General features: G+C 40.6%; 1 protein-coding gene across 10 annotated transcripts in view; it reads left to right on the plus strand.

Annotated features, from left to right (window-relative positions):
• Positions 1-25,829, plus strand: part of KIF16B (kinesin family member 16B) — a 223,787-nt gene that overhangs the window by 9,604 nt on the left and 188,354 nt on the right. For all 10 annotated transcript variants that reach the window (XM_008173558.4, XM_065589753.1, XM_008173537.4 and 7 more), the window contains 3 exons: positions 17,335-17,404; positions 19,725-19,838; positions 24,881-24,997. In XM_008173558.4, the coding sequence (XP_008171780.2) occupies positions 17,335-17,404; positions 19,725-19,838; positions 24,881-24,997 (301 nt within the window). The remainder of the gene's footprint in view (positions 1-17,334; positions 17,405-19,724; positions 19,839-24,880; positions 24,998-25,829) is intronic.

The following is a 25,829-nucleotide window of genomic DNA, read 5'->3' on the forward strand; positions in this document are numbered from 1 at the left end:
CCATTGCCTCTTGTCTGTCTTCTGACATGGTCGGACAATGAAAAACAATGTTAGGCTGAGACCTGGAGAAACAGCAGGTCAGAGCCTCTCAGGGATAAAAGAGGATGTGTTGCACGAAGTCGTCAGATAGTGGGAATGCTCACTGGATGTCATAAGAAAGAGATGCCAATGTCAACAGTTCCATAGCAGGATGGGACGGGGGGGTGGCACTGACTAATGATTACCATCCTCTGGAGCGGTGCATACATTTTCCCAGCCTCTCTCATCTGACAAGCAGTAAAGCTAGTAATCTTTCATCAAGCATGCCAAACTGTTTTTTTCCCCTCTCCCTTGGTGCTTGTTGAAGTTTTGCTATTTAGAATGTGGGATCATGAATTTGCTATGATATGGCCTCAGAAAAGGGCAATGCACTTTTGGCTTCCATGCATGGAAGCATCGCATCAAGCTCAAAGGTTCCTTTCTACGTGGCTCCAGTGTGAGTATACTGTGAATGTTGTGTTCAGTTCTGGGCACCTCATTACCTGAAAAACATTGACCAATCAGAGGGCATTAAAAGAGCAACAAAAGTGACTAAAGAGATTGATTTGAGAGAAAAGACTGAACTAAATGTGTAGCTTTTATAAAGGCATGTTACAACTGCCAGAAGAGATTAGAAGACGTAAGTCAACAACTATTTGAAAGGTATATATACCAAGGTGAAAGAGGTATTAATTATTTAGTTATAGCTCCTTATCTTAAGAGCAATGAGATGAAATTAATAAAGGATATTTAAACTGCATATAAAGAAATACATTTTAATATGGAGATTTCTTTAGACTGTGGAATAGTCTCCCAAGGTAAGAGTCGAAAGCTTAGTCAGTTGGAGAATCTACAACTCTTCGATAAAATATTTGAAATCAGTATAAGGAATAATCTTGCATGAACGGGGAAGTGGACTGGAACTAGATGACCTTATAGGTAACTTCCTGTTTCTGACTTCCATATGATTCTGTGTCCTCTTGTAACGTGACGTATGTACAGGTCTATGCATACCCTGTAGGACACCCTGTACATTTCTTGCCATTTGTGTGTATCCCACAGCTAGGACTTGGTCCAACTTTCATTTAAGTTAAGGGTAAAATTCCTATTGATTTGAATAGAGCAGGATGGAGCCCCTAATTCTAATAGGCTAAATTTTGTGTTCCTTTAATTGAATGGTTGGGCTGGCAGTTAAGCTTGCATACAATATGGAAGTACAGGATGCCTCTGTTTACACATGCTTGTTTTCCTGAGCTTTCCAATTTTTTTTAATGTTAATGCCTCATATTTTTCAAGCATTATAATGGATTATCTCAATTGCTGCCCTGTTTCCACCATTCTCGTATGTAGCATTAAAGAACAAAATGTTTCCAGTGCCATTGTGACTGGAGCATAATGGCAATGTGGGAATGTGTGGTGCAAACTTAGTTACGTTTATGTTTTTAGAATTCTTAATTTGTGCAGGCTAAACTGTTTAAAACATTTTGCATCCTGAATATTCAAACTGTATTTCTTTTATAGTGGCTTATATTAAAAACATAAGCATTTATTTTAGTGATTTATATCAAACGCACTTTTGAGGCGCCTGCGTGTCTTACATAAATAAAGTTGTGAATTACAAAATAAACTGAAACCTCCACCCCTCACTGCGAACTCCCTGCAACCATACCAGGAAAAGACAGTGAATCATAAGGTTGTAACTCCCATGATGAACTAGAAAGTAAGAGAGAGAGAGAATCTGTCACAATTGAGATTTGATTTGAAATTAACACTGATTTTGAGATTTAGACCATAATTTTTAAAATAAATGTTTAAAAAGTTGTTACAGTTATGAACAGTTAATACAACTACACTCCTTGAACTGGTATCTCTGAAGTCTGAGTATTTGAAATGAATGACTGGGAGTAGCAGCCGTGTTAGTCTGTATCAGCAAAAAGAACAGGAGTACTTGTGGCACCTTAGAGACTAACAAATTTGTTTGAGCAAAATAAATAAATAAATAAATTTTGTTAGTCTCTAAGGTGCCACAAGTACTCCTGTTCTTTTTGCTGAAATGAATGAGTTATAGGTAGGGCCAGCTGTTTGAGTGAGTCCTCATGTTTATAGTGGTTAGATACAAAATACAGAGGTACCATAGCTATTGAGAGTATATTCTTAAATGGAGAGATGCTCCAGAAATAGTGAAGCTCTGAAAGATTGAGCGCAAGAGGGTAATTGCTAGTTGACTAAAGTTATTATTCAATATATGTATCCTAGTGATACACAGAGGCTTTGATCAACAGCTTTATGAAGACATGGGCTTTGTCTCCAAAGAGTTTATAATCTAAAATCACAAGTGATATAGGAAGGGTGCAGTAGGAGGGGACACATTTATAACTTTTGTATAGACATATTTACATTTTCAAAGGTTTAAATTATTTTTACTTATAAAAATGTATAAATGCCTAATAACCTCATCTGCTCTTCGAGCCAGACTTGTACGTATCACAGCTGAGGAGAAGTGGGAAGAAATATGTGGTCTTATAGGTCAGTTCAGGGAGAGTGCTCAGACTTGAAGACACTGTTCAAATTTTAGTTATTTATTTAAATTATCTTTTTACTTAATATAAAACGCAGTAACAAGTCAGAGTAAACTATGGAGCTGGGATACTAACATGAGTTTAATCAAGGTGGGGGCTACTCAGTTTTCTGAACTGAGGGTGTCATATACAATTACTGGTACTTAACTTGTGACCAAGTGGTATATAGTATAGATTATGGCTTCAGAGCCCGGGTACAGAATCTTGAGGCCAGAGTTGCTGAATAGAGACATAGTTATTTTTCGAGGTGGCATATAAGGACAGCGTAGAACAAATCCATCTCAGAACTGGCTTCTCTGATCTCCAGTTGAGAAAGCTTTTCTTATCTTGGGGGGGGGGGGGGGGAAACCAAGTATATGAAGGAAGAGTATCTCTTCATTTCAGAGGTGAAGTAGAATGTCTGACAATGAAAGAGGATGCTAACATAATAGAGTAGGAATTACTGAAACATGATGGAAAGATGAAAATTAATGAAATTATGTAATATTGGGCTATAAACTATGCAGGAAGGACTGACTTGGTCATAGAGATAGGGATCATGGAATCTTTTAGTTTTACAAATAGAATGTTAATGACTTGTGAATCTGGATATGGATAGAAATCATAAGTCATAAAAATACAAATATAGGCTAAGATTATACTACTAGTCTTCTGATTAGGAGAAGAATATTGAATACATAATATTGAAGGACTTCAAAGAGACAGTTCAGTCTAATAATACAGTACTAATGAGTGACTTCAGCTACTTGCATACAAACTGGTCAGATGTCACAATTGGACACCTTTAATTGTCTTGTTCTTGTAACATCTAGGGCAGGTCTACAATTAAAATGCTGCATCAGCGCAGCTGCGCTGATTCACCTGTGCCACTGTATCACTTAAGTGAACAGACTCTTGTGCTGACAGGAGAGCTCCTCCTGTTGGCATAGTTAATCCATCTTGGCGAGAGGCAGTAGCTATGTTGATGGGAGAAGCACTCTACCGCTGACATAGCGCCGTCTACACTGGGGGTTAGGCTGGTATAACTACATCGCTGAGGGGGGTGGATTTTTCACATGGCTGATTGACGTAGTTATATTGCTATAAGTCTGTAGTGTAGGCCTGGCCCTAGTTCTGAGCGCCAGAGGAAAAGCTGTTCTTGACGGAGTCCAAAGTGATGCAGAGAAGTGGTTCAAGAAGTAACGATAGTTGAGCCACTAATATCTGTATTAAGTTCAACCTTGGAGGAGTGCTGTATAAAAATCTAGCAATGTGATATTAAATTTTACAAAGGAGAGTTTTAAAAAAGGTGAAGAAGCTAGTTAAAAAGTCATTAATTTTGAATGTAGGGAAACCAAAATCTTTAGACTCAACATGGAGGATACTTAAGCAACCATAACAGAGTCTCACATATAGGAGGTTTGTCTGTTTTTCTTCCCCTTTCCTCCTTGCTTTTTTTGTTGATGTCTTTTTTGGGAGGTGAGAGTGGGAAGAAAAACAGACAAACCCCCTATATTTTGATGACCATGTTAAATGGCAGGGTTCAAGAGCTTTTTTTTGAGCCCAACATATCCTTCAGAAAGGGAAATCCAACCCTTGTGAAGCCAAGAGGTAGGAGCCTAACCTGTCGCTGGGAAATACAAGATGGAAATTAGGAGGGATAAGAGGGGAATTTGAGGAGCAAATAGACAACACATCACAATTATTTATTTAAGTATAGTGTAAGGAAGAAGAGAATTGTGTGTCTGGTGACCTACCAAAGAGTAAAGATTGCTGCTGAGGAACATAAGGACGTTGCAAGGAAGCTAAATTATTTTTTTGAGCCAAGCTTCACCAAAAGAATGTTGGGGAGATCATCTTTATTTCCTGAAAAAGAGTAGAACTGTCAAAAGTGGATGTCCCGGAACAAACTGATAAATTAAGAGCAATAAGTCATTGGGACTGGATAATATTTATCCATGAGTTCTGGAAGAATGGAAGAATGAAGTTGCTAAAATGCAAACAAAAGTATGAAATCTCATATTAAAATCAGTCCATTCTGCAAAATCTTGGCTGTTCATCCCATATTGCCTCAACAAGGTCTGGAGGAAATGCACGTAAACTGACTGCAGCATGTAAAGCAATGCATTCTAGGATATGTGACACCACAGAGAGCTGTAAGAAAGGAGGACTGGGCAAGCCATTTACATAGGCGTGATTTGAGATTCCATCTTTGGAGAGTAAAAATAATAACTGAGGAACATCCAGACAAACTGATGGCTAGGCTGAAGGCTGACATAGTTATTAGCCAAACATAGTCCATGGCATATGTGGATACAACTCATTTTTAGAGCCATCTGTTGTTAATTGTTCACAGATTTGATTAAAAGTTGGCATAGACAGGGCCTTAATAATCTACCCATTTTATTTGGCTGGGTTTGTTTATACTCACCCCAATCTCATGAAATCTGTCTTTTGCTGGTGACATTGAGGGTTGGCCAAACAGCTAATAAGTGCAATTAATATTTAAATAATTGAGGGCTCTTTTCTAGAAGAGGCTTAATGTAGATTCAAACTGCTCCCTTTCAATATTGTTGACCAGGCTTCATCAATGAATTTGGTCCACTGGTTAGATTATTAGCTTCTCTGGCCTGGGCTGGGAGTGACTGGAAGTGCGGCGTCTGAAACAAGTGCTTTGTCAGTAAAATGAATAGGGTCCTCTTTAATTAACTTTTTGAGAAAACATATGTGAACTGAAACAACTTAAACTCTTCTGACAGTAAAAACAATTTCAGTAAAATGTTGTGATTTCATTAGAAGATTAAAAGAATCCTTCTCCTAACTTCCTTTAGGAGAAGTGTTTGATATTCATCAAGAGCTTGGTCCTGCACCATTCAAGATTATAGCAGTTTTTCCATTGATTTGAATGAAAGCAGGATTAAATTCCCAAATAACAAATCTTTACTGATTTTATGTGATGCCAACAAGGAGTGATTACACAGCTGGTAGCCTCTCCTCTGTGGTCTGTTGTATCTTGTGATGTGCTGTATTTCTAACCCACTTTGCCCACTGTGCCATAAAGACATCCTTTTTAGCATCCCACTGAGAACTAGAGATATACAAGGCAAACAGCTCTTAGAGTGGCACCTTACTGTAAATGTATGTATTATTGGCTGGGGACTATGTTTGGCTAATAACTATGATCACAAAATGTCCTCCAAGCAAGGCAACTCTTGACATTTTTTGGCATTCAAGGTAACTTTCTTAGATGATTTTAAAAATTAGTAACTTCAGCACTAGTTGCAGATCTGTTTTGGGATTCTTTGTCTAATATCCCAAAGTTCACAGATACTTTCATAAAGTATGAATACTTTATGAAATACTTTCATAAAGACTATTTTAAGTATGGGTGTGGCAGTACACTTATGCTAGAAAACAGCATTTCTGTGTTGTCGTTTTATACCATGTTAGAGAAATCAAAACTCTGCTTCAGTTTTCAGAAACTGTATTGTCTGACACTCACAGGATGTGTTGTAGATGTGGGTTAAAATTTTCAAAAGTGCCTAAGTCACTTTCGAAAATGGGACTTACAGACAAAGTCACCTACACACTTTTGAAAAATTCTACCTGTTATAAGCTATGTAAAGAAATTAGGTCTTGTGTGGCAATAAAACCTAGTGGCATGGTTACAGAATTATTTCAGTTACACCTCCCAGTTTCAGGGTATCATAACTTCCTGAAATGTTTCTGGGCTGAAACATTCTGTTTGGTGTGAACCCAGATGTGAATTTTCTATTGAAAACTTGAGGAAGTCTTTTTGGCCACCACAGCTGGATGATGATGAAAACAAAATTCTAATTACCCCTTTAATGTCATGGCAGCAGCAAAAAATTAAGCCCGAAATGTACTTAATAGCCTTTATTGGGCATTAAATCCTGGTAGTAGTCCTTAATGAAGAGTTGTGCCTATGCGAAGTTTGGGCACGGCATAGCACTCCTTTTCAATTATGGCATAGTTTTGTTAATTTTTTTGCTTCAGTAGGCAATGGGGTGCCTCTTTCCCTCCCCCCCCATTCCATCTTGTATCAATACTGCGCCCAATCCAATATTGGAAGCATCAATACGTAGCACAAATGGTTTGTTAAAATCAGGGCTGACTAAAACAGGTTCTTTAGACAAAGCATCTTTTATATTCTGGAAGCCTTTCTCTCAAGCTTCTGTCCATACCAACCTGCCTAGTTTCCCTTTTTTTGTAAGGTCTGTTATGGGGGCCACAGTGTCACTAAACCCCTTTACAGACCCATGATAATAGTTGGTCAGACCAATAAAGAATTGGACTTGCTTCTTTGTTCTAGGGGCAGGTCAGCTCCTAATGGCCTCTACTTTTAAGGGGTCTGGGCGGTGGATCAACCCACTGCCCATCCTGTGCCCTAGGTAGGATACCTCTGCAGCCCTCGTTTTGCATTTCGAGACCTTGACAGTGACAAGTTATGATACCATAACTACAGATACCAGCTTTCTGGTTAAAGTGCATTAGCAAAACTCTGTTCCTGATCTGAGATTTTCTTCGCAAAGGGTAAACCCCTTTCTTTACGTAACTTTCTAAAGTCTTTTGAGTTAAGATCCTCATGATTGTGGTTCACCCATCGTGACTAGTCTTTAAATTTCATATTGAGCGTTTTAAGGGTTAAACTTTTAAATAGCGTTGGGTTCTAATCTTTAAGCCCAATTGACTTGTGGCACGTGAATCCTGTTAGACTATGCCAATTGTCACATGGTCTGGTATGATTTACAATCTCCGGTCAGGCTATCAGAAAACAGGACAGACACCCCAAACTGGTGGTATATTCTATAATTAGATTTCACCAAACCAGTAACAAATGTGTGCTCCTGGATTACTATATTAGTCTTACATGGAGCAGACAGTCCACTTAAGTTCTCCAGCCCCTCTTTACTACCCAGACAAAGTGGACTTAGTGATGAAAGTTTATTAAAACAAAAAAGCCCCTCACATTAGGTTACTACCAACCCCAGAGGGTCAGTCACTTACCCCCCCCAGTTAATGTATACTGTGAATCATACACCAAAGACAACACTGACAGCCAATTTCTCTAGTAAACTAAGGCTATGTCTACACTACAGAATTTTGCTGACAACAGTTATGCCACTTTAATTAAACTGCTGTTGCATATCTACACTATGCTCCTTGTGTCAGCAGAGTCCATCTACTCTAGCGGCTCTTGCATTGACACAGAGAGCAGCGCACCGTGGGTAGCTATCCTACTGTGCAGCTGGCCACAGGATGCTTTGGGAAGGGTTTGCAATGCCTCATGGGGCAGGTACAGCATCACATGATGCAGGTTTCTGAATCCTATCATTCCATGGGCATCCTACTAGACTGCCCGTCGCTTTTCAACTGCAATGAGGTGGGGAAAGGGGAGACTGTGTGACAGGGAGCGTGTGTGTGCGCGCGTAGGGGGTGTGTGCAGGGGGAAGTAGGGTTGCCAATTTTGGCTGGACAGCACCACAAGGGCACCAAGTGGTACCTCAGTCTGTGAAAACTTAGGGTATGTCTACACAGCAGAGAAAACCCCACCTGTCTAGTTGCTGTGTAGACATACCCTTAAGGTCTCCCCTTCTCCTTACAGGCATAAGATCTATCAGCCATATATTGGAACTCTTTTACCTCTGGAAGCTGACCCTTGTAGCCTTTATCCATAGGGGATGCAAGTTGCAACAAAGTAAACATCCCTATATTTCGCCTAATCTGAAAATTCCTATTCTTATTCCTTTCAGCCTAAACTGTGCTTTCACAATGCAGTGAGGCACAGAAGGTGAAAACCCTCTGGACGCCCTCCTAATTTGTCCCAACAGGAAAAAATTGCTTTCTGTTTCCTCAAACAGGTGATCAGTCAGATGCAAGCAAACTGGGACCACAGCTCAACATACCTAAATCACAGTGTGGAAAAGAGCAGCAAGAGAGCTGTTGGATATCTGGGAAGGCTTTAAATTGACTGAGGCTTGGTCTACACTAAACCCCCAAATCGAACTAAGGTACGCAACTTCAGCTACGTGAATAACGTAGCTGAAGTCGACGTACCTTAGTTCGAACTTACCGCGGTCCAGACCCGGCAGGCAGGCTCCCCCGTCGACTCCGCGTACTCCTCGTGGCGAGCAGGATTACCGGAGTCGACGGGGAGCACTTCTGAGTTCGATTTATCGCGTCCAGACAAGACGCGATTAATCGAACCCAGAAGTTCGATTGCTTGCCGCCGAACCAGCGCGTAAGTATAGACAAGCCCTGAGAGTTAATTGTCTTCCTCTCCCCAGCTGGCCAATGGCAGTAGTGAAGACCCTTCCCTTTCTTAAAGCACAATTCCACATACACTTCAAGGCACGAACAGGGGCTAAGCTGCGGCATGTTCGAGCACTTCCTCTCTGCCTCTCTCCAGGAGTTGGCCGTCCCCCCATTGGTCCAACCCAACTCCTCTTCTTCCCTATCTTTTCATGTTAAGAGAGGTGTGACATTGCTTTAGAGCAGCCTGCACCTTATTTCTCAGCCTGAGAGGGCCCAGCTGCTATCTTGTGTGTGTGTGTGTGTGTGTGTGTGTGTGAGAGAGAGAGACTGCAGATGTGTGAAACACCTGTAGCAGAATCTTCCTGAACTGCCTAAGACAGTGACTCTCAACCTTTCCAGACTACTGTATCCCTTTCAGGAGTCTGATTTGTCTTGTGTACCCCCAAGTTTCATCTTTCTTAAAAACTACTGGCTTACTTTTGTATTTTTGTGTCTGATTTTATGCCATAGCACAGGGGTGTCAAACTCAATTGCACAGGGGGCCAAAACTCAAAACTCGCGGGCCGAACAGTATAGCCATTTATTTAACAGACTAAATATTTATGTTTTTTAACCATTAATATGAACCAAAATACAGGATATCATTCCAAAATAAATACATTTCAACTTAAAATATTTTGCTCTTCATAAAAAAATATCCTGTCAATACAATACATTCAAAATCTGTACATGCTGGAATATTAAAAAATCTGAAAATATAAATAAAAAATTGAATTTAAAGCAAAAGTATAATCATAACAAATCATAACATTCCATTTTCTTGTCCTATTTAGTCAGAGCCTGATACTTGGAGTCTTTTCTTTGCAACAAGTTCGTTTATGTTTGGGGTTAGGTTCTGTGTTGTGAAGATTCTCAGGATCGATTGCAGGTGTTCATCAGTGAGGCGACTCCTGTGTGACGTTTTGTTAATTTTCATCACAGAGAACAGCTGCTCGCACAGATATGTGCTGCCAAACATGGACAGGATTCGAGCCGCATGTTGGCGGAGCTGCGGCATCGCTTCAGGAATGAAGCGAGTGAACTGTGCTGGCCCCGCAGTGTCGTACTTTGCCTTCAGTGTCCCGTTACATTGCAGTTCTATCAGCTCCATCTGCATTTCTACAGGTGCGGTTTCCACATCGACTGCAAATGGGTTGCGAAGCAGCTCGAAGTTACTTTTCTGTGCCTCAAAGTCACTGAAGCGCCGTGCGAACTCAGTGCGCAGCGCGCTGAGTTTTTCAGCAAAGGTGGCATTTGGGAAAACTGTGGCACTTTCTTGGTTCCGTATTACTTGGCAACAGGGAAAGTGAGACAAGTTGCATTGGTGCATTTGTGTCTCCCATAAGCGCAGTTTCACTTGAAATGCCTTCACTGCATCATGCATATCGGTTATTATGTGCTCCCGTCCCTGGAGTTGAAGGTTTAAAGCGCTAAGATGCGACGTTATGTCAGCCAGGAACGCCAACTCACATTTCCACTTTTCATCCCGCAGAACTGTGCAGTCTTTCCCCTTACTGTCCATGAACTGGCAGATTTCCTCTCGCAGCTCAAAGTGTCTTTTGAGAACTTTTCCCCGACTTAGCCACCGGACCTCCGTATGATATGGCATATCGCCAAACTCGCTATCTATTTCCCGCAGAAAAGACTGGAATTGGCGGTGATTTAAACCGTGGGCTCTGATAAAGTTGACGGTTTGTGTTACAGTGTTCATCACATGATCCATTTTTAGGACTTTAGCACTCAGCGATTCCTGGTGTATGATGCAGTGATACACTGTCAACTCACCGGCACAGTTCTCCTCCCGCATCTTTGAGCGCATCCTTCCCACCAGTCCATTTTTTTCACCACACATAGCAGGTGCGCCATCTGTTGTAAGTCCAACGAGTTTTTCCCACGGCAGTTTCATGTCGGTTACACTTTGAAATACATTTCCAAAGATGTCTTCTCCTTTCGTTGTCCCGTGCATCGATTTAATGTCCAGTATTTCCTCTGTTACGCACAAATTGGAATCCACACCACGGATAAATATCGCCAGCTGTGCAGTGTCAGTCGCGTCAGTAGTTTCATCCACGGCAAGGGAGTATGCAACAAAATCTTTTGCTCTTTCAGTCAACTGTGTTTTCAAATCAGTCGCCATCTCACAAACCCGATTAGCAACAGTGTTTCTGCTGAGGCTTACATTTGCAAACGCTCGCGTTTTATCTGGACAAAGGACGTCGCACACTTTCATCATACAATTCTTTACGAATTCCCCCTCGGTAAACGGCCGTCCTGATTTGGCGATCTCTTCGGCCACAATGAAACTTGCTTTCACAGCAGCTTCACTTTGTGATTTTGCTTTGGTGAAAAACGTCTGCTGGGATGTCAAATTCTTCTTCAACTCCTCTACCTTTTGTAGCTTCTGTCCTGCGCTCAGGTTTTTGAATTTGTTCTCATGTTTCGTCTCGTAGTGCCGTCTTAGGTTATACTCCTTCATTACAGCGATATTACTCCCGCAAAGGAGACACACTGGTTTACCTGCAATTTCAGTAAACATATACATATTCTCCCACCGGCTTTGAAAGCCTCGGTTTTCAGAATCAATTTTTCTCTTGGCCATTGTTGGGGTCTAGCTTTGATTTGATATTAGCGTTGTATACATCAACAGACCGCGAACTTGAACCGCGGCTTGCCGTTGGCGGCAATTGCACTGCATCATGGGATTTGTAGTGTGTGTTATTGGGGCGTCATATCACAGGGCCATTAAAAACAGATATATAAAACGATTTCGCGGGCCGGATATAATTGTATGGCGGGCCGGATGTGGCCCGCGGGCCTTGAGTTTGACACATGTGCCATAGCACATTACTGAAAAAATTGCTTACTTTCTCATTTTGTCTGTATTAAGTTTTAGTTTCTACTGACTTCACTAGTACTTTTTATGTAGCCTGTTGTAAAACTAGGCAAATATCTAGACGAGTTGATGTATCCCCTGGAAGACCTCTGCATACTGTGTACCCCAGGTTGAGAACCACTGGCCTAAACATCAGGGCCATGAGAAAACTGGAGTGAAGAAAAAAGTGTGGATAAAATCATCCTTGTGCTCAAATCATCCTTGTGAATAGTTAACAGTACAAAATCCTTCATCTGCTCTTCAATTAAAACCAGTACTGCTTGATGTTGGATTAGTTGTCTGCAGTTTAGAATTCTTGGGAATTTATCACAGAATGTTTTTCCTTTCATTTTAGCAGGCTTTCAAGGAAAATTAGTAATATCTTTTATGAGAGCGAGGCTCAGTCTGCAAGTTGAGTAGTCTCCATGCTGCCATTCTGTAACTGCCTTGGAAGTGCTATGAAATAGAACACCTTTAAAAACACTGTATTTAAAAAGGGCTTTGATGGTTTTCTGTGTATTTTTTTCCCTTTTTGTTTTTTATTGATAACAAAACAAGTCTTGTTCCTGGTACTGGTTCTCTTCCTAAAATTTTCCTCTGTGACATCACAATTGACTACTGTATAAGTAATTCAATGATAAACATAAAACCATGCCTTCCTTGTGGGAATAAGCATCAAGAGCAGATGAATACCTCATGAGTAGAACAAAGACAGTTGAATTATTTCTAGGTGTTTTCCAATTTTCAGCAGCATCTTAAAGGTGAACTGTGAAGCAAAGGCAAAAATTGTGCCCTTTTGCTGCTCTATGTATAAAAATGGCATCCCAAGATTGCCCTTCATTTGTTTATATCAGGGGTCGGCAACCTTTCAGAAGTGGTGTGCCGAGTCTTCATTTATTCACTCTAATTTAAGGTTTCGCATGTCAATAATATATTTTAACGTTTTTAGAAGGTCTCTTTCTATAACATATAACTAAACTATTGTATGTAAAGTAAATAAGGTTTTTAAAATGTTTAAGAAGCTTCATTTAAAATTAAATTAAATTTAAAATGCAGAACCCCCCGGAGCGGTGGCCAGAACCCGGGCAGTGTGAGTGCCACTGAAAATCAGCTCGCGTGCTGCCTTTGGCACGTGTGCCATAGGTTGCCTACCCCTGGTTTATATGTTTTCTGTGCCAGGACTTTCCAGTTCTTGGTTGCCTTTCCTTGTGGGAGAAATTTGACAAAGGCTTGTGAAGGACTGGAATAGTGACATCACAAGAGGATGTAATGAGGTGTACTCTGTTCCTTGAAATGTGGGGGGATAGTTTTAATGGTTTGGCTTGGATTACATGCCCATGCAGTGGAAAAAAACCTCCTCTTATGTGGGCTGGCCAGCTCTAAAGTCCAAGTGTATAGGAATAAGAAGGACTACTTGCCTGCTTTCTTGCTCTGTGGAGCAGTTGAGCGAGGAACTAGAATCTTTATGGGGAATGGGTAGTAATGCAGCGCATAGAGAAAGCAAGGGAGGAAAAATGACTCAGGAGTGTCTCTAAGTCACAGTTTCTCAGTTCTTCTCCTGGATCAGTACAGTTTATGTACCAACCCACCTCATGGCTCTGCCTAATGTCGGATCCTAGCCCTATAAAAGTGAAGAAGAATTATTAAATCTGTGAGCAGATAATCCACTTGTCAGACATACAGACTAATGTTAGACCAGGGGTCGGCAACCTATGCTACGTGTGCCAAAGACGGCACGCGAGCCGATTTTTAATGGCACGCTGCTGCCTGCCGGGGTCCCGCTCAGCCCGCTGCTGAATGCCGGCAGCGGGCTGAGCTGGACCCTGGCAGGCAGCAGTGGGCCATTAAAAATCCTGCCTGACGCAGCCCACTCTTCTCTGCCCCCGCCTACCGCTCTCTCTGGCAGGGGCAGAAGCAAGCTTGGTCCTGCCGGCTGCTGCTGTACGGCAGGCTCCGCCGGCAGCCAAGCTTCCCCCTCCCCTGCCTCATCCCTCAGCGTGCTGCGTCGAGCCCCGCCTCCTCTCCCTCCCTGCCGCCGATGGCCCTTGCGAGGGAGGGGAGAAGAGCAGCCCCAGCGCCCTCGCTGCTCAGACCAGTAAGGAGGCGGAGAAGAGGCGGGGGAAGGAGGGTAGGAGCAGGGCGTATCCCTCCAGCCCCCTGCCGTGAGCCGCAGGGGGCAGGGAGCACCCCCCTGATCCCAGCCCATCCCCTCTGCCCTGACCCCTGCACCCCCCTTGCACCCCAGCCTCCCCCTTGCACCCCAGCCCCCTGCTTTTCCCCCCCCACGACCCCATCCCTGATTCCTGCACTCTCCACACATACCCAGCCCCCTCACACCCCCTGCCCTGACTCTTGCACCCTGCACATCCCCACTCTGAGCACCAGGTTGGCAGCGGGCTGAGTGGGGCCGGCAGCCGGGACCCTGGCTGTCAGAAGCCAGCGGATGGAACCCCAGACCGACAGTGGGCTGAGCCACTCGGCCTGCTACTGGTCTGGGGTGCCGGCCCCGCTCAGCCCGCTGCCGGTCTGAGGTCCCAGCCGCTGATTCCGCTCAGCCCGCTGCCAACCTGGGGTTCTGGCTGCTGGCCCCTTGCCAGCCGGGGTTCCGGCCGCAGGCCCCGCTCAGCCTGCTGCCGGCCTAGGTGAACAGAACCCCAGGCTGGCAGCGGGCAGAGCAGGCCGGTGGCTTAAGATCAGCATTTTAATTTAATTTTAAATGAAGCTTCTTAAACATTTTGTAAACCTTGTTTACTTTACATACAACAGTAGTTTAGTTATATTATATATAGACTTATAGAGAGAGACCTTCTAAAAAACGTTAACATGTATTATCGGCACGCAAAACCTTAAATTAATGTGAATAAATGAAGACTCGGCACATCACTTCTGAAAGGTTGTCGACCCCTGTGTTAGTGTATTTAATTTCTGATGTTGGTACTCTTGATACTGAAACACGGGGCTGATATCCGTAATAGTTCTCCAGAATTTTTCCCCCTACGGTCTGGGTGAATATCTGAATTTAGTAGTACTAGAGGGTTAATACTAAATACTTAGTTAAAATATTTCCTTACATCTGTGTCAAGCAATTTACCTGTCTTGATCACTTTATAACATTGGTTCTGAGCCAAGAGGTCATAGCTTATGAGCTTAATTATAGAACTCGGCATAGTGTATGAAGTGGCAGTGGTGAAAGGCTGAAAATTGGAGTGGAGCATTAGCTTGAGAATAGATCTGATTTCAGAGGAAACCAGTTCTTTCAATGCAATAAATGATCACGCCATTAAACGTGAACTCGTTTTGGTAGCCTTTCCCTTTATTTTACTTTGTATAACGAAGGGAAGGGAAATAGAGGCTTGTATCTTATTTGTGGTGATAATGTGTTTTTGGGCAGTGTTTGAAGCTCTTGTCTAAATTGTGAACTACTGCTCAGATTGCATGTAAATACTGTGTATTGTAAAAGTTGCTAACTGCAATAGTCTTCTTTTCAGGCCTTCAATGCTCATATAATGGTAATGGGACAGTGAATGGCAGCTTGTTACTTTGCTTAATTTTTTGGTAATTAAGATGAAGCGTGCAGTCCCAAATGTTTTGAACAAAATTCAATCCCAAATAATACTTGTATAAAGACTGCAGCGGAGTAATGTTAGACTGCATTATGGCTACATAATTGGTCTCCATTTAGATTTTAAGGGACCCTGTCAACTTACAAAAATCACATATTGGAAACCTAATAAAGCTTATGCCCAAATAAATGTGTTAGTCTCTAAGGTGCCAGAAGGACTTCTCGTTATTTTTGCTGATACAAACTAACACGGCTACCCCTCTGAAACCTAGTGTTGGGTGGTAGATTGCGATTGTCTCTTACACCATCTCCTGGTAACAATACCACTGGAAACCTTTCTCCATTTCCCCTGTCTGTCACCAGTACCAGAATTATTTTGCTTCAATCTGTAAATATAGAGCTAGTCAGGGAGCTGGAAGAAGTTGTGGAAAAAAAAAATCAATGTTATAAAGAGATCATCTTCAAAGGCAGTTCTAGTGTTTTTTCTGGTAAATCTAAATTCAAATTACAGCATTAACTATACACTGTTAAAAGTCTGTTTTTATTGCGTTAGAAAATAATGTAATCATGTATTGATATGTAAATAAGCATCTTTATTGGCTTATTATTTGTTATCTTTTGTTCATTGACTGAGTTTTTAAAATGGCTCTCCTGTTCCTTCAGAATTACTTCTAGAAGGAGACTGAATGGGGTAAAGGGTGACTTATCAATGAACAAGGATTAAGAAGTGATGTTCCAGCCTACCATTTGGAGGGAAATATTAAACCAAAAGTCTTTCCTTGGTCTGCTTGTGCTTGGCAAGGCTATTCCTTGGCTGGGAGGGGAGAGGGAAGAAGTTACTCCCTGATATTTTTCATTTTAATCTGGCCTAAGTAAATATCAAATCATGAAAACACGGTTATTATTATTTTAACCTCTTTTACTTTGCTGTGTGTCAGTCAGATATGATTATTTATTTGCTAGGTGATTTGTCGATCCGATATTTGTAGAAGCTGATGTGATTTTTGACTAATATTGTGAATATAATTTTGTCTGGTGTACAGCACTACTTTCTCTTTTAGTTTAGCTTTTATATTTCACACATTTTTATAATGCATGGGATGTTATGTGTAACAATATTTTTAATGGGTAACCTTATTAAAACAAATGTAATTACAAATATACATATGGACTACTCGTGTTTTATAGTTAGGTATAATGAAATCAAATCTCTGCAACATGGCCTATCAGGGTAATCCGCTGGCAGGCCACTAGACAGTTTGTTTCCCATTGGCCGGGAACAGCGAACCGCGGACACTAGGCGCTGCAGGCAGCCGTGCCTGCAGACAGTCAATGTAAACAAACTGTCTTGTGGCCCCCCAGCGGATTACCCTGATGGGCTGCATGTGGCCCGTGGGCCACAGGTTGCCCACCAATGCCATGAAGGCTAGTTTGTTGTTTTAAATGAAAGCTGAGATTCTAGCAGCTGGGACATCACAAAAAACACCAAATATTGTGAAACTTTTTAAGTAAAATTGCGAGAGTTGTCAACACTGAGTCTCTCTAAGGAAGAATTGCAGTTAAAACAGTACTCAGTCCATTACCTAGGCCGTGTAGCCAAGTTGGGTCCTGGTTCAGGCCAAAACAGAATTGTTGCCAACTCGGTAGAAAGAGTTAAGGTTTCCTTCATAATGCTTTTTAGCGCTAGCTGGAGAATGCTCCCAACAACTTCCCCAGGCTTTGGATCAGATCTGCCAGTAAGAGAAAACTATTAATGTAGGTGTCTAATCAAACTTCTGGTGTTGAATTTTTCCTAGAAGGGACTTGGCAGAAGGGACTTGGAAATAAGCCCGGGCAATACAAATATATCAGAAATGTAAAGCAATTTGCCTCAATGAAAAAAGAAATTGACTAATATTCATATACAGTGCTAAGTAGTCTTATAAAAACAGTTAATCTTTGATTGCTATGTGCAAGATAAAGTTTTTTTTTTTCCCCCAGCATACTGAAATCATGCTTTTTATTTACAGGGAAAAGGACCTGGATGCTAAATTTATTATTTCAATGGAAAAAAATAAAACAACAATCACAAATATAAAGGTGAGTGTTCTCATTTGGGAAGGAAAAATTATAACCAAGTTAGCCATCAAAACAAGGTTCTGATAAACAGGTAATTGATAGTGTCCATTTGATACTAGGGAGAGGCCTTTGGTCTCTGGCTTATCTACATCTTTAAAGTGCTGTCTGGAGACCAAGATAGGGAAGTTACTATTGTTTGTTGTACAAATTTCATTTGAAAGGCAATCCATAGGACCTGTTTCTTAAGTATTCCTATTGTTGTGGCCATTCACTTAGCTGGAGGATGAGTGCTTACAATGGAAAAACATTTATACCCAGTTTCTAATGAACTCCAATTTTCCATCCTGCTGTACAAACAGCCTTCCAAAATTGTAGTGAAAACTTACTAAATCAGGTGGAAGGTCTACTTGCCGCTATTTACTAAGATGATTTAAAAATCTTATTAAATTTTTCTTACTTGCCAAAAGACAACTAACTGCACCAGGTATGCAGAATTTTTCAAGGTGTGCAAAACTCACCTGCAAATATTTAAAGATATGTTGATGTTCTGAAAACATTTGTCATTGGAGGCTAAAGAGGCTTTCAACACATAACTAATTTAAAATCATTTAAGGTCTAGTTGTGCTGACCATCTCTTACATAAACCATGCTATTACATCTACTATCAGGAATTAAGCTGGATGTACAAATAACCCAAAGGGGTTATACTATTAGATTTGTATTTATATGGGGGGTGGGGCTTTACAAAGACTTTTTTAATACACATGGCTTCTGGGATTTCAGAAAAATGTATAAAATGAAATATATTGTGAATGTATGTGAAATAAATGAAAAAATTGGTGAAAGATAGCATTTTATGGCAAGTTATCTGCATGCACTCTTGCTATCCTCACCACAGATGTGATAGCTCAACATTGTGTATAGTTGGGCAGCACAGAAGTAGGAATTGGCTGAGATTTTTATTTCAAAAGAATTTGAAATGGGAATGAGGGAAAGGTACAATAAAGTTAAAATATGCTAAATAATCATGCCTCTGTTACTTGATGGATTCAGCAAATTAACATACTTTTAGCTCATTTAACAAAAAATGCAGGTCTTTACTTTAAACTTTTATTATTTAAATAATGCTCCATAGTCAAATATCTTTAGATGTTTTTCTTTGTGCTATGGTAGCACCGTCTCATCAGTGCTTTATAAACACTGGTCCAGTCGTTCTCAACCAGGGGTCCGGGGCCCACTGGGGGGGCTGTGAGCAGGTTTCAGGGGGTCTGCCAAGTAGGACTGGCAGTAGACTTGCTGGGGCCCAGAGCAGAAAGCCAAAGCCCCACTGCCTGGGGCTGAAGCCTGGGGCGCCAAGCCTTGCCACCCGTGGCTGAAGTCAAAGCCTGAGCAACTTAGCATCCCAGGGCCCTCTGTGGCATAGTACCCTGGGCAGTTGCCCTGCTTGCTACCCCCTAACGCTGGCCGTGGCTTTTATGTTCAGAAAAACAGTTGTTGTGGCACAGACGGGCCATGGAATTTTTATAGCATGTTGCGGGGGCCTCAGAAAGAAAAAGGTTGAGAATCCTGCACTATCCTACCTGATGCACCTTTCATGTGCATAAGCCTTACAGCCTTTTTATAGCTGAATAAACCAAGGCACAGAAGTTGAAATACTTTTCTTAAGATGACATAGTGAAACGAGTGGCAGAGCTGGAGATAAAATCCGGTATACCTGATGCATAATCCCCCGCTCTTAACAACTACATTATGTTCCTTCCCAGAAAGGAGAATTGTGTCTGTGACTCAGATAGTAGTACATATGGCTAATGTCATGCGCAGTCTGTCTCCAGCATGATAATAGCCTTAAGCTGAAGGCATATATGACCATTTTAATTACATCTGTGCTTTCATATGCAATTCAGTTTGTACATGGCAAAGTGCTTGTTCGTTAAGTAAATGTTTGGGATATTGTCTTAAAATTTTCTACACAGAATTTAACTTGTAATAACTAGTAATAGTAAACATTACATAGTAACATAACAAAAATGAGCCATTACATTAAAAGTAATTTAAAATAAAGAGTAACATGCCTACAGTGCTCTTTTAATAAGACTATCCCCCTTCTTATGAAAGCAGATGTTACTTGCTTACTTTTTTCACCACTAAGTATGTATATTTGCATGTATATTTGTTAGAATAACAAAAAGGGGTAGCCTTTCATTAAAATGCTCTCTTCGTGTGCTCTCGTATGAAGTTTGTGTTCCAATCATCTATGTTGCAAAATGTCCTTTGAATTAATTACTTTATCATGCAACATGCCAACTCTTTTTTTTTTTTTTTTTTTTTTTGTCTCCTGTAGATACCAGAAGGAGGAACAGGAGACCTAGGAAGAGAACGGACAAAAACATTTACCTACGACTTCTCCTATTTCTCAGCAGATAGTAAAAGTCCTATTTATGTGTCTCAAGAAGTGGTAGGCTTTCAGAATTGATTTTTTTTTTATATTGAAAGAATAATGTGACGTTTTCTTCCTTTTACAATTCTCTCTGCCCAATTTGGAAATTCCCTACATGTTTGAGAGAAGTGTTAGGACAGCCAACACAGCTAGCTATATGTTTTCTCGCGGTACAGAAGGAATGCCCATTGTCGGTTCTCTGGTCTGACTTATTTTGTTAGGTCAGGTTAGTGAAATCCTCAGTAAAGCTATTACTGTGCTGCCTATATTTGTCACCTAAAAACTTAAGAAAAATCACCTTCTGAACACCAAATACATCTGCTTAATTCAAAAAGACACAAACATTCTGTTTTTCCAGGTAAAATCCTGTTTGAACTAAAGATTTATTAAGGATTTGAGAACCTGCTTGAAAAAGGTTCTTGATACTTCTCCCCGGAGTATTACATGCCAGCTTTCTATTGTAGAGTTGTAGACTTTGCCCTCTAAATTACCTTTCTTCCCTCACCCACAAGACCGCATATCTGTCATCCATAATTATGTAGATCTGGTGACTGTCTCTTCCACTCAAGTCTAAACATATGGAGACAGTTTTTCTGAAGACAGGCTTGTGTAATTGCATGCACACTACATATTTTCACTTAATTTAGGCACACAAATGTATGTGCACATTTGTATTCTACTAACTTTGAAATATGTCATACGTGCTTTTTGCAGGACCTTTGATGCTTATGACCTTCCCAATTCCCTTCCAGACCCAAATTAATTTATCTGACACAATTCAAATATTTTTCAATATTGGCACTTTCCTCTTTTGATCCTGTACCAACGTGTTAGGGCAATCGCTCCTCTCCTGTTATATGAGAGAGTTTTCAGTATACTTAAATAATGGAAATTCCTGCTGAATTTATGGATACCAGTGAAGACCTTTGGTATCTAGAGTTGCTGCAGATACATTGCAGTTGTGAATGTGGTGATATTGGTGGTTTAGAATTAAGTGATAGTGGTGAGCCTGATCCCTGAAGACATGGGGGTTAAAACTAACAGGAAGACTAAAATAACTTCCTAAAGTAGAAAAATGGTAGTTCAGGCCAAGATTAAGGTGCATTATTATAACAGACTATTTTTATTGGCAATGCCAACCAATATGGCTATTTGACAGGGAATTTCCACTCCTGGTTTTCTCTTTAACTATATAATACAAACTAGTAGATCCCATTGTTAAAACTTCCTTATTCATTTTTATAGTTTAAGTAATACATTAATCTACAATTTAATTTAAACACTTGATTACATGTTTAACTAAAAGAAGTCACTAATTCTTGGCAATTTAAATTTTTTCCATTGCAGTAGTTGCCACTGTTTTCTTATTTTCTGAATTTTGTAGGTTTTATTTGTTTCTGTGCATGTATACTTTGAAAAGCAAAAATTAAGATACAGTTAAGGATACTAAGTGAAGAAAAAGACTATAATTGAAAACATTAATAAAAATCCCCAAATTCAAACATTGAGGCCCCAGTCCTGGAAAGCATTCCTATTCAGAAAGGGTGCTTAAGCATGTGTTAAGTCCCAGTGATGCTTAAGCATGTGCTTTTAAAGTTGAGCATGTGCGTAAGTGCTTTGCTGAATAGGGATAGATTTAAGCATGTGAATAGGTGTTTCCCTGAATCAGAGCTTGAAATCTTAGACCGTGTAAAACTTACTTATGCTTAACTTTAAGTATGTAAGTGGCCCTGTTTGGGTGAATGGAACTACACGTGTGTTTTGACTGGGGCCTTAACTTGTGATTACACAGTAACATGATTTATGGCTACATAAACAATGACAACTGATGATGACCTTAGTGCCCAATTCTTGCTCATAAAATACATGATTATGTGTGAATAAATATTTTTATTGGTACAAATATTGGAACCCCTGCGTAGCTCACTAACGTATGGGAGTAATGGGATTATCCCAAACTCTTGCTTAAAACCTTCATAACCTCATTATGTTTGTGTGCTTCTTCCCCATCCCACCTTCCTCTGCTGTCCTCCCCAACTGGTGGATCCAGAGGTATGAATGCTTTGCAAAAACAAGCCCTTGACAATGTTTAGGGTTATTTTGTTCTTGAATTTATTAGTTGCCTATGTAGGCTGTATATTTTTAATGTGTTTAAGACATTTTATTTATATACTCAAAGAGAAACTGCTCATAGGGGTTGGTGTATTTTGTGATTCTGTGGATGCTGGGTTTTTTTCCCCAAGAAGCTATGGAATTTTGCTCCAGAATCTGAGCTTTTGCTAGAAAAAACAAAACATTGTCATTAACCCTCATTTGTAATGAAAAACCTTCCAAACATGAACCCAATATAAAGTGATAGTGTATCTGTGATAGGATTTTCTTTCACTATAACTGCACCAGGGCAAACCCCTATTGTAGGCATGCTGCACTGTGTAATACTGATTTGTATTAATGTGGTTTTGCCCGTTTCAAACTAGGGCAAAGTGCATTGGTACAAGTCACTTTGACACCCGTGGAGGATTCCTATACAAGGAGAAAAAAATGCCAGTGAGGAAAGACCTGAGGCTGCAGCAGCCTGAAACAATAGCTCCTAGAAGAGTGAACTGTACCCTTCATATCAATAGGATGTTAACTGTGAAATCTAAAAACGACTTTCTTAAATGTCAGCATTCACTACTGATCTTTAAAACAGACACACCCAGTTTAAGTGCATATCCCACAATCCCAAACTGCCTCCCAGATCTTCTTGGGTACCAATAATCCCAACAGTTCTCTGCCAAGCTATCAAAACCTCCATTGTCTATCATGCATTTGTGTTAAATAAAAAGTCCTGTGGCACATGAAGAACAGAAGGCCATCTTCAAATAAATTGCCTTTAACTTCAAAAATCAATAGAAGACAGGCTGTCTTCCTTGTATTACTCACTTTCATATATAATTGAAAACATTCGTATTTTAACTTGCATCAAGCTGCTCTAGAATTTCCAATCTACTACACCAGAGTACCACAGAAACCTTCCTGCAGAGTTCATGTCCAGCTCACTGTGGAGCACAATGGATACTTGCATTACTGCTGGATACTTGAATTACTAGCATGTTTGGTCCACTATCATTAAACTTTTGCCATGTACACATAGCTGAGTGATAAATGAAACTCTATCTAGCTTTACATGTCCTATCAATGCCCTCTTGTGGACGTGAGTTGTGCTACAGTGACTCAGAAATTAGACTAGAGCATTTTACCTGCTGATCTTTAACTGTATATCTGTGCAACAAGGATGAAGATAGATTTTTGGTCAGTTGTACTGGCCCTTTGAAACCACGAACAGAATGCCCTAGCGATTCAGTCCTAGTGTTAACAGTATGTTCTGTTCAAGTTGATGCACTGGGCAATAATTCAGAAAATGGTAATCTCTGGTTGCTCTGTCTAAACATCGTTGACTTACTTTAACCTGATTAAATTTTCAAGAGTCATGTAGTATAATACAATTTTATGTTGTATAAAAATGTTCTTGTTCCCCTAGAGTAGCCGGGTTGTATAGTGAGAAAGAAGAGACTAGTACTAGATTAGTGGAGGGATTAGGGATAGGAACGGGGCCATAACAAGGGCAGGATGAGTGGGGCAGCTGTCTAGGGCTCAAAGCCACTGGGGTGGTAAAATGGGGTGGAGAAATGCCTAATAAAAATCAGCAGGGGGTGCAAATATGCTTGCTTGCCCTGGACGCTAAAATGTCTAGTTACAGCTCTGTATAGGAATAGTGAGACACCACTCCATGAGGCAGGCTTGAGCATAGCCACAGAGGGATTACTAAGAGTGAGGCAAATATTGAACTGAATTTTGACATGAGTGAGGTGACAGTGGAATTATTTGGTGATAATACAGCTTCACTTTTTTGAAGATGGATAGTGGCAATCTTCAAACACTAGAGTCTAGAGATGGTTGAGGGGCAATCAAAACAACATGAAATGTAGGTATGGATGAGGATTTCAAGAAAGGTACCATCAGAATGGCGTTAAATGGGAGACACTCTCTTCAAATAACAGGGAGAGAGTGAGAATTGTGCTTATGATTGTCTAAGACAGAGGTTCCCAAATCCTGGTACATGAGCTTGTTGAGAGTGGCACAGTATAACAGGGTGGTTTGTCCTCTTTAAGGGGTAATGGGGCCTGGAGCCATCCAACCCCGCCACAACAGAAAGGAACCAGGCACACCTAAATGGCTATGTAGATGATCCAGGAGGATGGAGTGCTCTACAGTGTCAGATTTGATGAAATTTGAGGGCAAAAGGAGAAGGGGCTATCTGAGGAAAGAAGGTAATGACTATAAAGAAGACATGTTCTGTGCTTTGGCCAGAAGGAAACTGAGATTAAACTCAAAAGTTCTATTATGCAAGAGGTGATTGGTGAGAGGAAAAAGGCCACTTGCCTCTTACACTTGGCTGAAAAAAGGCCACTCATAGTCTCAGGATCAGGGAAGAGTTTTCTTTTTAAGATGGTAATAGACACTTTCAAATTCTGTAGCATTGGGGAAAATATTAAAAGTGTAAAGTAACTATTAACAATAGCAGAAAGATGGTCATTAGATGGTGCCTGAGATTAGATTGAAAAAAAATTGGGGAAGATCTAGGTTTGACAGAGAAAGTGAAAAGAATACTTTGGCACTGCCGTAAATTAAATATACTAGTAACAATCTGCATTTAATCAAAAAGAACAGGAGTACTTGTGGCACCTTAGAGACTAACAAATTTATTATTTGTTATTATTATTTGTTAGTCTCTAAGGTGCCACAAGTACTCCTGTTCTTTTTGAGGATACAGACTAACACGGCTGCTACCCTGAAACCTGCATTTAATCAAGACGCTTCCTAGCTAATTCTCTAAAGCAAATATCACTGGTCCAAACCGATGGCTTGTGTGTGTTAGTATATCTCTGCTGTTTTGCAGTATTTGCAATGCTATGTTGAATAGAATACATTAAACTATCATTAAAACTACTGCAGATATAATGATTTTTTTTTAACTGTTCAGTCTCTTAAAAAACCTTTTTTGTTTTTGTTTTTAGGTTTTCAAAAACCTTGGCACAGATGTCCTTGCATCTGCTTTTGAAGGTTATAATGCTTGTATTTTTGCGTATGGACAGACTGGATCTGGGAAGTCCTACACTATGATGGGAAATGCTGTACGTCGTGTTTTGCAGACTTCAGTTTTATAATGCAGTTGGATTCCTTTTGGAACCATCATTCTCTACCCTGTCTGCATATTGTTATTTCCATTTTATATCTAACTTTTAGTAGTTCCAGGGGAGTCTTCAAAGTTCCCTATAGTTATGTGGGAGAAATTTTAAATCAGAAAAAAATATCTTTGTGTTGCTGTTACATTTAATAATAAGCTATTTGTCATGCACAGATCAGAACAAAAATCTTCAAAAGTGACTAGTGGTTTTTGGGTACTCAACTTGAGACACCTTAAAGGGGCCGTGATTTTGAGAGTATGAATGCTCAGCACTTTCTGAAAGAGTCTGCCTGGTTCTGAGTGGGGGGGAAAAATCAAGATGGCTGTTTGATTCCTATTTGGAAACTAAAACTTCAAGTTGGGAATGGGAACTGAGAATGATCACGGCTGAGTTTGTTTTTAACCCACCATTTAAAAACATTACGCAGACTTTAATTTTAAGGATTTAAAGTTCTGGCTAACTCTGGCACAGGACCCCTAGCAAAAGAAAGTCCAACTGAAGGGGCATTCTGACAGGAGGAGAGTTGCCCACAATTGACTCCATTGAGGGGGGATGCTTGCTTAAAAGGGGAAGGAACCAGCTGAGGAAACTTTTGAGCGGTGCAGCCAATGGCATGCTGATTAGGTGCATCCCAGAAGCATCGTCTGCTAGCTAGACTCTCTTGTAATCCTTGGCTAAAATAATAACCACCCTCCGCCAGCAGAATTTAAGAAGGGAAGGCTGCCACCTGCCCTCTGCCAGTTAAATCCTTTTTGAGCTGTAATTGTGTCACTAATTT

The sequence above is a fragment of the Chrysemys picta genome, chromosome 3, assembly GCF_011386835.1.
Source record: "Chrysemys picta bellii isolate R12L10 chromosome 3, ASM1138683v2, whole genome shotgun sequence".
NCBI classification, from domain to species: Eukaryota; Metazoa; Chordata; order Testudines; family Emydidae; genus Chrysemys; species Chrysemys picta.